The sequence below is a fragment of the Aptenodytes forsteri genome, unplaced genomic scaffold (assembly GCF_000699145.1).
Source record: "Aptenodytes forsteri isolate BGI_AS27 unplaced genomic scaffold, ASM69914v1 Scaffold54, whole genome shotgun sequence".
Taxonomy (NCBI): domain Eukaryota; kingdom Metazoa; phylum Chordata; class Aves; order Sphenisciformes; family Spheniscidae; genus Aptenodytes; species Aptenodytes forsteri.
The window spans coordinates 18317065-18330652 of record NW_008796044.1 but is presented as its reverse complement, the minus strand read 5'-3'; the positions used below and the strand labels follow the sequence as shown (position 1 = coordinate 18330652).

Here is a 13588-nt window from a genome sequence, read left to right as displayed (position 1 = left end):
CCCCCCCCCCCCCGCCCCCCGAAGCACCTCAGAGCTGGTTTCGGAAAGGAACAGCGAGTGCTGGGCCAGGGCCAAGTGCGAGCCCTAATGCAGGCAGCAGGGAGCAACGTCGTTGTCTGTCGGAGCTCTCTTCCCACCAAGGCACAGCCGCTCTGCAGCCCCTCCACAGCCAGTGTGCCCTCAACAGCAGGCGAAGCCTCCATCCCTCTTCCAGGCACAGTTAGCTAAAAGGAATACCAGAGAGCTTGGTGCTTCTTGCATAGAAATGGCGAGGTTATTAAATTTAGAGTGATTTGCTACAGAATCTCAATCTCTATTAGCATTTCTTGTCACCCCCTTCCAGGGCCAACGGCCAAAGGAGAGGTCCTGTGTTTGCCGGGATCACTCCCTCACTCAGAGGCTGCATCCCAGCATTCCAATGCACTGATCACAGCCTGACCCAAGTAAGACTCAGATAGATGGTCACAGGCCAAGAAATCCCGGGGTTATCAAAATGTAAGCAAATCTAAATTGGGGGGGGCTGTGGGGGCGTGAGGGGGAGCAGTGACGTGACGCTGAAGTTTCAGAGATGCCATTTCAGGCACACGCACTACAAAAGGTGCGATGCAAACCCTCCCACCCAAGCAAGCTTCAGGAAAAATCACATTGCTGTGTCTTCCGCAGAGGTCACCGTGTGAGGCAGCACATTTTAAAACCTCCACGGAAACCACAGGTACTGCCCATGGGAAGGGCCGAGCCAACACGGCCATCTCCCCTCTCCGAAGGACGGAGCATGCTGTTTTCCCCGACCAAATGATGAAACCTGTTTCTGGGAGATTAAGTCTGAATCCTGTCTGAACCTGCTCAGAGGTTTACAATGCTGGAAGGAGAAAACAACCTGGCTGACAAGATGCGGGCAGGAAGGCCAAAGGTATTTGTTTGGTCACTGCAGATGACCACAGACCTGCCACTTACGTGGTATAAAGTGGCTGAGCTGTCACAGACCCAAAATAATTATTTGAGCTTGGAGTCGGTGTTAACTCAGACCCACAGACGTGGGTTGCTTCAGACCCCGTCACCCACCCGCTGTCGGCAGCACATCCCTCCCCTGCGCCCCCAGAACCGCTGTCATGCAGAGGAATGATTGAGCTCTAGGTGTCTGCAGCTTCAGCCCACCGAATGAAGAGAAACAGGAATGCCAAATATTCGAGTTCTCTGAATATACAAGACCAAATAAGGCCCAGATGCCAAGAGAGTAAACACAAGGCTGATCTACCAAGTTTGGGCAAATGTGATTCAGAGTTCCCTAATGCTACAGATTTTGCCTTGCAGGATAAACGTAATAATTCTCTCTGTGTACACTTATTCTTGTTTAAAAAGGAAGTCTCTGTGTAACCTCCATCCATCTTTGTCAGCCCCGCTGCTTGTTTGTGAGGACTACACATCTGAGAAGTTCAGCCGTGAACCAAAACCACGAACAAACGGTGACACGAGGCAGATAAGTTATGTATGTGAGACTACGGAAAAACCCAACACACCCCCAAAAGCGTATGGAATGGCCGCTTCCTGACCTGCCAGGCCGGCACTGAAGACTGCCTCAGGGCTTGAAAACCTGGTTACAAAAAGGAAGACAGACACCTTGAAGCGGAGATTTGTGTTACACCTTCGGTGGAAAAGTAATGAAATTCCCACGGATAACCTGCATTTGTAATCAATAACCAGGTGCAATAAAGCATGGAAACTAAATTAAACACTGTTCTACAGCAAAAATTGCTACATAAGTGACATTTATTAGTGTTCCGCTATATTTACAGTTTTAACATAGTAAAACTCCAAAGTGAATTACCACTTGGCAGAAAGCACGGAAGTGCACATTAAATCTACATTTATAACGCATCATAGTCTCTGCTAACACAAATTATAAAAGCAAGAATTACAGGTATGTTAGGAATTGTCTCAAAAGTCCCAAGCCAAAGAAAAGAAAAAGGCCTTTGTTTTGCAAGGTAATTTTTTTATACAAAGCTGCAACGTGATCTTTCATTTTCACACTACCAACGTGTACCGCGAAAACCCCTATATAGTCCAAAAAGTAGGTAGTATGAAAGTAAAGTATACTACAACATGGAGAATACAGACTATTAAAAAAAGTAATACTTGTGCCACCTTCAAAATAACACTCTCCCATCTACACCTCAAGAACCTGTACCGCACAGACCCGTTTTTCCTTTCAGCCGCAGACAGCACAGGTGCTGTTGGATTGAAGCAGCAGAAAGGTGTGCAACCACAGCCACGCCGTCACCTCGACTTTTGAGATCATCCCTTCGGGCCGTCAGCGTTACGCGCGCTGTACAGGACAGACCGGCGTCCAAACCCGCTCCCAGGATGGAGGAGGAAATAAAGCAAGCCTGTCCCCTGCTGGCTCCGGGGGCAGGGCTCATGCTACCGAAATCACTACAGAAACGATCTATATAAGGCTTTATTAGCACGTCACAGACTCGACTGCAATAGCTTTTTCAAACATTAGCCACTAATGATTCAATGATTACAGAATTCTGCATTAATTATTAAAATTTTACACCTAGAAACAAATAGAAAGAAATGCTTCTCCTTTTTTTTTTTTCCAACAGTACTTTTATTTATTTTAAAGCAGGTGATTATTTTTTCTTCTGCTCCAGAGTCTTGATTCACTTCCTGCAGGTGCCCTGTTTGTTCTTGAGGGAGAATTCACTAATGCAGGAAGACATTTGCCAGAAAACATCTGTCGGAGAAGGATATTGAATATTGAAACTATAGTTAGATTGTTATTTTGGATAACAGGAGGATGTAGTTCACAAAGAGTGCAGGATGTCTAAAGGCTTATAAAGTATCTCAGTACACAATGACGTGACTCTAGCAAAACACTCAGTAGTTTTGTGCGTATTTTACAGTTCTGAAGAGTGAAAATTCCTTAGGGGAAAACAGATACCAAGTGAGACAATGCTCTTAGAAACATGGGCGTAAAAACATGCAGGTGTATGGAACTGCACTGCATTTGCGCTACGAGAACAAAATGGGACTCTCTGGTCTTTAGTTGCTGCATCCACCCAGGATGATTATGACTTTTATATCTTTCTATCAAGCGTTCTGGTGCGAAAGAGACAGCAGCTCTCACAAACTGCCTGTTCCAGCCACGCTGGCCAGAACTATTTAAACCTGAGATCAGCACAAACCACTCGCACTTGCCATAGAGCGCAGGTACTCCGCCGAGACGCTGCCGAGGATCACGTCCGTTACCAGCACACGCAGAGTGAATGGTAAACACCAAGCTTTCGATTAGATTCGTTTCCACCAGTTATTATTTTCTGGTTTGCACTAATTATTCCTCTCCTCCTCCCCTCCTAATTTTCTAAAAATTATCCCTGCTTTAAAATGAAAATGATCATTCACCATGCCCTTTTCATTATGTCCTGCAGAGGAAATCTAATCTTAAGAACAGTAATACACTGAAAATCCAAGTCTTTTGTGGTTTCCCTGCTCAGAATTTAGGATTAAAGATTTATTTTCAGGGGAAGTGTCAAAGTCGTAATATTTAGAGATTATTCTGGACATTTATCTCAATATATCTAAAAGAGAGAGTGCTTTTTGAAAGCTCTAGAATGACAAAAAAATTAAACAAACAAATAAATAAAAATTTATTAAAAAAAACCCCAACCCTCTACACCTCCAGCCTCACAAGCAAGGAGTCAAGCAAGGTCTCTAAAACTGTCATTTCAAATTCCAAACATAGGAAAAGCCTGTGCAACAAGAAACCACACAATTTTATCTAAAAGAGAGAGTGCTTTTTGAAAGCTCTAGAATGACAAAAAAATTAAACAAACAAATAAATAAAAATTTATTAAAAAAAACCCCAACCCTCTACACCTCCAGCCTCACAAGCAAGGAGTCAAGCAAGGTCTCTAAAACTGTCATTTCAAATTCCAAACATAGGAAAAGCCTGTGCAACAAGAAACCACACAATTTTTCATTTATTAAAGGAACTAAGTTTCAGTAAAGAAGCAAAATAAAAAAAAAAATTTCAGTGAGAACAAACCAGAGATGATAAAGCTGATGCTTAAACGCTCACACTATGTGACCATACAACTGGGGGAAATAAACCCTCTGGTGATTCAGCAGCATTCTGAGAGGATATTACAAATCCCGGAGGAGGTCATAAACCGTAACTCTGTTAAACAGAACTGAAACACTTAAATAAATTGACTGAACTATTTTTACACACTATCACCAGTGGAAAACTCAAGCTGGAAAACACTGCACAATACCCGTTTTGTGCAGCATGTTCTCATTACAGACTAGAAACGAAGCAGCATCTTACGCAATTTGCAGTTTCTAATAAAAGGGAAGTGCATTTGGAAAATCAAGCCTCGGTTTTAAAAGCTGAACAATTTAATGACCCCCAATTTAAAGCTGGGGTTTGTTTGGTTTCTTTATACCACTGTCCCAGCTGCAATTGCTTCAACCCTGTCTTGGGGAAATCTAGTGTTATGATATTTCTAAAGGGAGCACCATGTTGCACTCGCCATCTGGGAAGCAACCTATTACAGGATTTCCTTCCCCTCAGGGAGGGACAGTTAATGCAAGGCCATTATCTGCTGTAAGCAGGAAATTATGCTAGAAGGGTTCAACTACTTAAGGCTCCTTCTTTAAAGTCCCATTCAGAAGGCAGCAACCTTAAGATTCAGCCTTAAAGCGAAAGGCTTTTAGGCATTAAGGTTTTTGAAAGATGTTCAGGCAGGACAGCATGTTCAAGTATGTGGGAGGGGTTTTCAACGAGCAAAGGTGCGCAAGAGTTTAATTTCTTCAGGAACTTGGCAGAAAATTCAAACAGCACGCAAAATTCAGACAAATTATTCTTTGTGGGACATAAGGCAAAGACACTGGCACAGTCTTCTAACAACGTTTTATGACCTTTACTCATGTTTAGGACACACCACGTTTCAGGCGTGCTATTTATTCTGAAAGACACACCTGCCAAATACAGTGCAATACCAAGGGGCAAAGATTTTGTTCTTACAATTCAAGTTATGCAATCTAATGAATATACAACTCCTCAAAGCAAAAACTCAGGAAGAAATGTCAAGTATTCCTCTGCTCCCCACCATGCCAGTCTGGACTCTGTAGAAACAGGAGCTGCGTATGGGATACCAAGAAACAACTGTTTTCTGCTGCCTTGTGTTCTAAAAATACTCAAGCGAAGAAAAGTCTAGCCTAAGAGAGTCACTAAATAGAGTTAAAAACAAAACAGAACAAATTCAGGAAAGCAGAAAGTTTACCTTTAGTAAATAAAGAGAACTCTGGTTCTGGGGAGAGTGGAAAAAGTATCTGGCATCTTCCTAACCTTTGCATAATTAATAAATCCTCTGAGAAACAGCAGAAAACCTAGATGGAAGAAACACATTTGTCCAGTTAACACAGGTGTTGCTTCTTCAATTAGAGAGGGAGCAGTTCAACTCACCATTACTAGTACAGAGGGACCTAAGTTGCTGGGATACACAATAGTCGATTTAATATAAGATTTTTTTTTCTTTTTGTATCAATGACATCTAATCTTTCAATTTCAGGCAATCTCAAAAACAAACTTTCCTTAGGCAATCACAGAACTTTTGACTCCAAATGAGATCCAGTCGCTTCCAAGGTGGGGGGGGGGAAGACAGACCACAACACACCCTTCCATTTAAGATATAAGAACAGATACATCATCAGTTACTATGAAGACAAGCATTGTTCTCTTCTTTACTCCTTCTGGATGACGAACAGGATGCTGCCACCAAGAAATGACAACAAAAGGACAATGTTTATGTGTACCTTTAAAACGCAGCAGGCATTCAGTAAGAGGAGGAGTACTCTGAGGGTTACATTTCAGTTTTACATCTATACGCACGTATTTTAATAGCTAGTAAAGCTATGCTCACAAAAGCCCTAATTGCACTTTGCAAAGTTTTAAGTATGCATTCCCTCTTCCCCCCAGAACAAACACTCACCTAGTACAAGGAAGACCCACCAAAGCCAATACTGGCCATCGAAGTAACCAGGAAAATAGGTGGAGAACTAAAAAAAAAAAAGAAGGAAAGAAACAAGTTAGAGCACGTGGCAGTTTCTGAACCCAAATCTATTATCACCAATTTCAGCAGTAACCAGATAAAGCCTGCTGCATACAAGAGAGCTTATAGAATGCCACATTTCATCAACTGCACGGAGTGCAGGGAACAAGCTACCCCCACGAACTTTCATTTAAGGTTTTTCTACATACGTCAGACCAACTCTAACCAAGGGGAATGGAACAGATTCAATACCCAGCCATAAACTCTTGCAATGAGTGGAGCAGAAAGACACTACTGAGCAAATGCTCCTGTTTTCCCTGAGGTCTCTGATGCTTATAAACCACAGTTGCAGTTTCTGAAAGGGAAGACCAGGTTTGCAGCAGTGCATCACGCTAATTACACTGTAAGGTTGGATAGTATAGCAAACAAAAGTACAGCTGACAAAGAAATCCCAGGTCTGTGGAACCCTCTGACAAGATTTTCTATTGTGAAAATTACTGCCTATTGAATAAAAGGCACCGACACTATCAGAGCACCAAAGTTCACTATGTCAGTGGTAAATACAGTATAATTTTTTTTGTTTTCATTCTATTCAAGTTTAAAAACCTAACAAAAGGTAAGCTTGTTATCAAAGTTTAAATCAAATCCACAGTTAAGGTCACCTGTTTCTGTCATAGCTCTTAATCCAGCAAATAGTTCTTAACACCACCATGACAAGATGACCCCAAAAATCTTAACTTTCTACAGAAAAAGTGAACAGATGCTGTATTTACAAATTACAATTTCTAGCCCAAAGAGATTAGGTGTGAAGCGACAGCCCTAACACTAATGCTCTCTACTTCTACTTACACACAGCTAATGAGATTTTTTTTGCTTGAAATTCCAAATTTGGCCTGGGATGTCTGCATGCCATTTTCACAAACACCTTCTTTTCATGGGCTCCAAATAAAGCTTTTCTGATATTTTCTTACAGTCCCTCCAAAAAATAGTTTGACTTTTTTTTTTCCCACTCCTTCCAGCATCAGCACATCTATATCCCCCCACCGTGTCCCCCCCCTGAAAGGTTTCTCTTTCTCCCCCTCCAAGTTTTAAAAACACTACGTCAGCCTGTCAGCCTTTCTTGCTTCCGTAGGCAGGGGTCTGTGCCCAGCAGGGCCCTATCCTTGCACCCAGGCTTCCATAATACAAACCAGTTCTGATTAGTCATCCCCTTCCTCTCCCTGTGTGATCTGGTGGAGGGGAGCACAGTGGATGTTTTAACAGCCTGGATATGCCCAGAGTTTATATGGAAATAAAACAAAACAGAAAAGCGTGCTTCTTCCTGATCCCCTGCTGCTTGTGCCGCAGGCATGTCGCACCAGAGGGCACCAGCGGGCTTCTCCCGTCCATGTGACAAAGCGGTGGCTGCCTCTTCTTCCTCCAGCGAAAAGCAAACCTCACACCTCCTAATTTTTAAGTCCCTATTTCCCTCTCCTCATCGGCTACCCCTGATTTTAGAGAAATTTGTTTGTTTGTTTGTTTTTCAGAGGAGCACCTAAGGAACTTCATACTGGAGAGAAACGTCCCTGTGCTGACGGGAGGGCTTGCTTTCTCTGGATAAATGTTTTACAAAATGTTTTACAAATGTTTTACAAAGATCAGATCATTGTTACTGCTCAACACACAAACACATTTTGATCCAATACAGCAGAGAGAGCCATACTTGCCTGTCAGAGACAGCCATACTTGGGTGTGCAATCTTTATTCTTTTATTACAATAATAATTCCAGCATATAAACAGGACAGAATGATGAAAAAGCTCTGTTCTCAGTGAGTAAGGGGCTCAAAATCTATTTCGTTATAAAAAGCTAAATTTATAACTAACTTCAGTATAAATGAACTAAAATGAGCGAGGGAAAAAGAGTAACAGTGTCTATGAACGTGTTTTTGCACTACACAACTTACCCTGACAATAAGGATCCACTTAATAAGAGACAGGCCAAACCCAGAAATGGCTCCATATCGTCCTGCAGCTGAAGTAGTCAGACAGAAAGACAGGAAAAATCCAATCCAGTTGAAGAGGAATGCCACTGAGAAAGCAGGAGAAAAGCAGCAGGTCAAGCCCTCTTTATATTCCAAGGGGAAAAAAAAAAACAAAACCCATAAAACCCTTGCACACAGGTTTTTCCTGGTGCTACATAAACATAAGTGTGAAAATAACTCTAGCTATTTTGGGTCGCTGCCTGAAAAAAAAGTAAGTTCCATCATGTACTTACTGAAAAAAGTGAGCATGAAAATGCCATCATTTCCTATCCTCAGCTGGTCGGTGTCGTCAAAGTCATCCCGTGTCACAAAGTCGTCATCCTGCAAATCAAAGGGAGGCAAGACGTGGGTGGATTTAAGTCAGTCCAGTCCATACAGCAATCCCAGCTGTGCACGTGGCTCTTCAAGAAAGGGCCAGCAAATTGTATAGCCCTCAAAAAGCAGTGTACAATGGAGGGATACAAAATGCTTCATTTAAATTTAAGGAAAGCCCCCCACGGGGCGGGGGGTGGAATCCTAAATCTCAAAAGGCTCCACATGCAAGCAGGAAAAATTCCTGCTTCTCATCCTGAGATGATTCAGGGCATGAAATATTAAGTCACTAGCAGTATTTCGTCGGGTTTTTTTAAGACTGTCAAGATTGGGCATGTTCTTGTTCTCACTGTAGAGAATTCCCCTACTCATCAAAAAAATTAAACTTGTCATCTCAGCAAGGAATTTGGCTTCTATGAAGAAGCATAACGAGCAGTAGACATCTAATGCTAGCAGGGGTGGAGGAAGAGGCTGAACAAGAGATAATGTTGAAAAAACAAGAAGAAATAAAAAATGAAAAAATAATTATTCTGACGGAATGGTTTTATCATCCTTGTATCAGCTACACTGACCTCTGGAAAAGTCAACTAAGCAAGCGGCAGGAGTATCAAGGGTAGATATGCTAGATGGCTGAACAATTAATCCTAAATCTTTTAAAAAAAAACAAGAAACAAACAAACAGTGACAGTGCACACAGATACAGTACAGTTCCTCTGTCAGCTTGCCAAACTAATCTGGATAGCACATGCTGGCATTATTGAGATGTCTTACATCATCCTAGCTGCCCAGAGGAAAGTTAAAAAAAACCAACAAAATTAGCCACAGAACTCTTGGGAGTGTGTAATATCACCACCCCAGAAAGCTTAAAAAAAAAAAAAAGTCATGACACTTGATCGGCAGGAGTTAAACCAGAAATTCTACAGAAGAAATGTGAAGGACAGAGCCAGCCAAGCATACTCACTCTTCCAGGAACCAAGGGAATTGTGGCTTCAGCCTTGGTTCTCTCTGCCTCATCATAACTAGGCAGTGTTGTGGCCACGTTGTAAGATGGAGGCTTAGGAAATCCTGACTCATCCTTGTAGTCAAAATAAGCTGGGGGGAAAAAAAAAGTTACATAGAAGGTAATTTGTCAGTCCTTAAGAACACCGTGTTGGGAATGAGAAGCATTTCAGATGACTTCAAAAGACCCCAATATCCCAGACTGCTAAAGCCTGCCCCCCCTGTCCCCTCCTCACCCTTCTAGCCTCTTGCCATCCCAAAACAGAAAGTGAAAAACACAGGAGCACCTTATACCTTATCTAACACAAAGCAATATGCAGAGCGCTACTTTAACATGCCTGGCTGTACTTATTTTTAAAACAATGATACATGCTGTGTCTCTCATGACTTCAGTAAACATAAGTAGTCATATTTTCAAGTCCAAGTGGTTTGAGTGAGTCAAAGAAGGATCACTGCAAGCCTCAATTTTTCCACAGAGACTCCAAACTGTTTTCTGATGGAGGGGAAAGGGATTGGAACAAAAATCAAACATAGCGTTTCTGAGCCCCAGTCGCTGAGACACACTAAGGAACCAGAACTAATAGGACATCTTTACGGTTAGTGTGCCAAGGCAGGACTCTCAATAGGTAGCTTGAGAAACACAATATTCAAACTTCTACCCAAAGCTGGCTAGCTGTTGGAGAGACTGACATACAACTGTATGTTGTATTTGGTTCACAAATCTTATTTGAACAATGGACTATGAAAGTTCTGGAGGGGAAAAATGAAAAGATTTACCTAAGCCAAAATACTCTGATATATAACCAACACAAAACAAGCTGGTTTGCTAAAAGCTATTAGCGAGCTACATGACAGTATGATGATTCAGAAGTATAACCCTTATGACCAGTATAAGTATAACCCAGACCTGAAAACTGCAGGAAGAATTCTTTAATCCCTTTTAAGTAACAAGTCCTTTTTGGAAGGAGCACAGCATCACCCAAATGCCAAATAACGAGAGGGGAACCACAAATCCTCACAGCACTTTGATTTTAACTGTCTTCAATCTACTAAGAACACTGTGAAATGTAACTTGAACACCACTTGATGGGATGACATCAGATGAATGTAGCCAAAACGCATCTTCTAAACCACATGTAACAATAGTCTCTCTGGATCAATTCTGGTCCTTTGCAGCCTTGGTAAGGATGCTGCAATGCCACCCGTCAATAAGGAGAACAATTAAGGAGGTAAGAAAGAACAAGAGAGCAAACCTAGCTATTTCCTTTCAGTTAAATTTACCTGTATTCTCCGCAGAAATGCTGCTGTAAGGTGGAGGGGCATCATTCACCACTGGTGCAGTCTCGCCTGGCTCCTCTTCATTCTGCAGCTGAACAGACGCACACACAAGAGAGGTTAACAGGGTTTCTCAAGTTCTGTGAAATTACCCCTGTAGTTTTAATTGCACACAACAGACTCTTCTGGAAGAAGGCTGTTCTACGGCACCATGGGACATCCGAGCAGCTGCTCAGCTTCCCTCCGAAGCACTCCCACTTGAAATGATCAATATGCCATCTCAGCTTTAATGTGTTTTTAAACCACATCCTCACACACCTGGACTTCGACAAAGCACAGCATACATCTTTCCAATACCTTTCCATTTCCCTGGTACTTCCTCAGATTCCTCAGCTCACACTGCTTAGGAGCTGCAGTTGCATCTGTTTTAGTCGAGGAAATATCAGGAGATATCCAACAAAAGACTCCATTGCTGCCTCTGGATTTGCTAAGGAAGAGGGTTTTTTCATGGATACATTACATAATGATACACATAAATATGAATCTTGCCATTTCCCTTCAACCTTTCACACTGTATGACTGAAAAGGAGGCAGTTTATTTTGTGCGCTGTGCTTCCCACAGGCTCTGTATAAATAACCGTACAGCTTATCAAATGTACGGTGTCACTTGCATGAAGCAGGTATGCAAACGCAGGCTTTGATCAGAGAAGCTGACAATACCGGGCCAGAAGCGTTCAACGCAGAACACACCAGAAAGGAATTTACAAATCAGCTGCCACCTAACTTTTCTCTTTCCATTTCTCATCATCTCATCAACAAAGAAACTGAGATTTTATGCAGAAAGACAACTCATTTCAAAAAAGCACCTTGGGACTGAACCACATGCCTGAACAGAGAGGTACTACCCTCTTTTGTAATCACCACAGAACAATAGCAACCCTGCAACTTCTTCCCTAACATCTTCTTGAACTATCCCTCCCGCACACCCCTGCTAATACCCTGGAAGCCATCCATGACATTTTGCTTTCTTTTCTTTGGAGAGACATGTTGCCATTCAAGTCCTTCCCAAGCATTTATTGCAGGGCGGGGGGGAGGATATGTTCTTCTTTTATTTGTATGTCTTATCAGGAAAGAAAAGGGAAAAAAAAAAAAAATCAGCTCACACTTCTAAATGAAGGTCTTGTTTTATACATAACTGTTCTGCGTCTTGGGTTTTTATTCCTTTTGCTGCCTAAGATCAAAGATCAGACTACATCCATGTCCTCTGTGAAAGTCAAAGCCAAAACTTTTCCAGATGTTTTAAGTGCATTCATTGGGCGTTTGCATCCAAACCACAGCTGCATGTCTGAACTGTGAGACATCCAAGTCCTACAAGCTTGCTGAGAAGAGCGTGGATTGTTTTATTTTCTCCGCCATTAACTGGACAGCTGCACATCTCCATCAGCTACACAACCGCGAGCATGCACGGAACGAGTAACTGCAAGTCGGTGGTTCATTGCACTGCAGCCAGACACAATGTCCCCACTGGCTTTCCACCTCCTCGGCGCAGAGGCTGCCGTCCTCCCCACCCTGCCAGCACAGCTGATGCGTCACAGTTCCCGATGCCAGTTATGGCAAAAAGATTTTAAACACGCCTGCTGTTAAAGGAGTTTAACCTAGTAAGGTTTAAATTACTTGGGTTAGCAGGCGACGACACGAGCAGTTCTGCTGGCAGGTCCAAGGGGTTGGCCAAGAGGGGGAAAGGGAAGAAATGACACTAGGAAGCACTGGAAAAAATTCAGCAGCACTGTCACCCATTCCAGCTCAACCAAAACAACAGACCGTCACAGAAACAGGATTCTGTTTCACCATCAGATGAAGATCACCTTGCTACTCTAACAGCAAGCCTCCGTCCTCTCCCCATTCACATTTTCTAGACTGGAAAGGTGGAAAAAAGAGGAAGCTGGTCAGCCCCAAGCTTTCTGAGTAAGAACTCCCCACACGGCACAAAGCTGAACCACTTCCTTGAAGAAGGAGAAGTTAATTAAGCAATCTGGACGAAAATTTAATCCGTATTACACCAAGAGCACCTCCTAGCACAGATGCTGTGGCTGTCAGCAGGAGATATCTAAAATACTGGCCCCCAGCCAGATGTGAACCCACACCAAATCAATCCTGTTTCTGCGCCCCAGGAGCGAGGCCATGGGGTACACAGGGTGGAGGTGGCAGGTACCTGCCTTGATGGCTGCAGCTTTAATTAGCCTCAGGACGCCGAGCAATTAACACGATAAGCTGCAGCAACTCCTACAACAGCAATGCATCTTCATCTTTTTCAAACCAGCTAACTCAGCATGAGCCCTTACCAAGAAACAAAAACGCCTTATTTTATAAACCCCATGGAGTTCAGTCATTAGAAGAAAATGCAAACTAACTTATGAAGTAATTGCCTATTAAAATAAGCTTTAAAAAAAATTTAAAAAAGAGAATACTGCTGCAGAAATTCAAAAGCAGCGTGAACACAGCACAAGAGGGGCAACCTAAGGGATAATCCAGTAAAACACCGAGAGTCAAACTAGTTGATTCAGTCTCTCCCCAGCTCTGGAGTCCACGAATTCTCAGAAAATGCTCCACCATGCTTACTTTCAGTCCATCCATGAAAATTCAGTACTTCTCCCCTTTTTTTTCTTCTGCCCATACAAGACCTAGCCCATTAACGAAGGAGGAAAGGCTCCGACACACTAGGGACACTCTGGATACCGCATGCCCTGCATTACCTGCTCTCCTAGTGAGAGGGTGGCAGAAATTAAAACCCTGATGTTCCTAAGAAAGAAGACGTATACAACCTGAAAGTACAGTCACCAAGGAGGGGGAAACGAAAGCACTAGACATGACAACACTGCAAGAGATGAAACAAAAGAAGACATACAGTGGAGTGTAATATTAAT

At 42.6% G+C, this 13588-nt stretch overlaps 1 protein-coding gene across 1 annotated transcript; it reads right to left on the bottom strand.

Annotated features, from left to right (window-relative positions):
- Window positions 1–2594: 2594 nt before the first annotated feature.
- On the bottom strand, window positions 2595–10972 carry NDFIP1 (Nedd4 family interacting protein 1). The gene is given in 8 exon segments (XM_019473809.1): window positions 2595–2737; window positions 5289–5394; window positions 5997–6063; window positions 8001–8125; window positions 8312–8399; window positions 9352–9482; window positions 10671–10767; window positions 10769–10972. Coding segments are annotated over 7 exon segments (816 nt in total). The 3' UTR covers window positions 2595–2737; window positions 5289–5290.
- Window positions 10973–13588: the final 2616 nt, after the last annotated feature.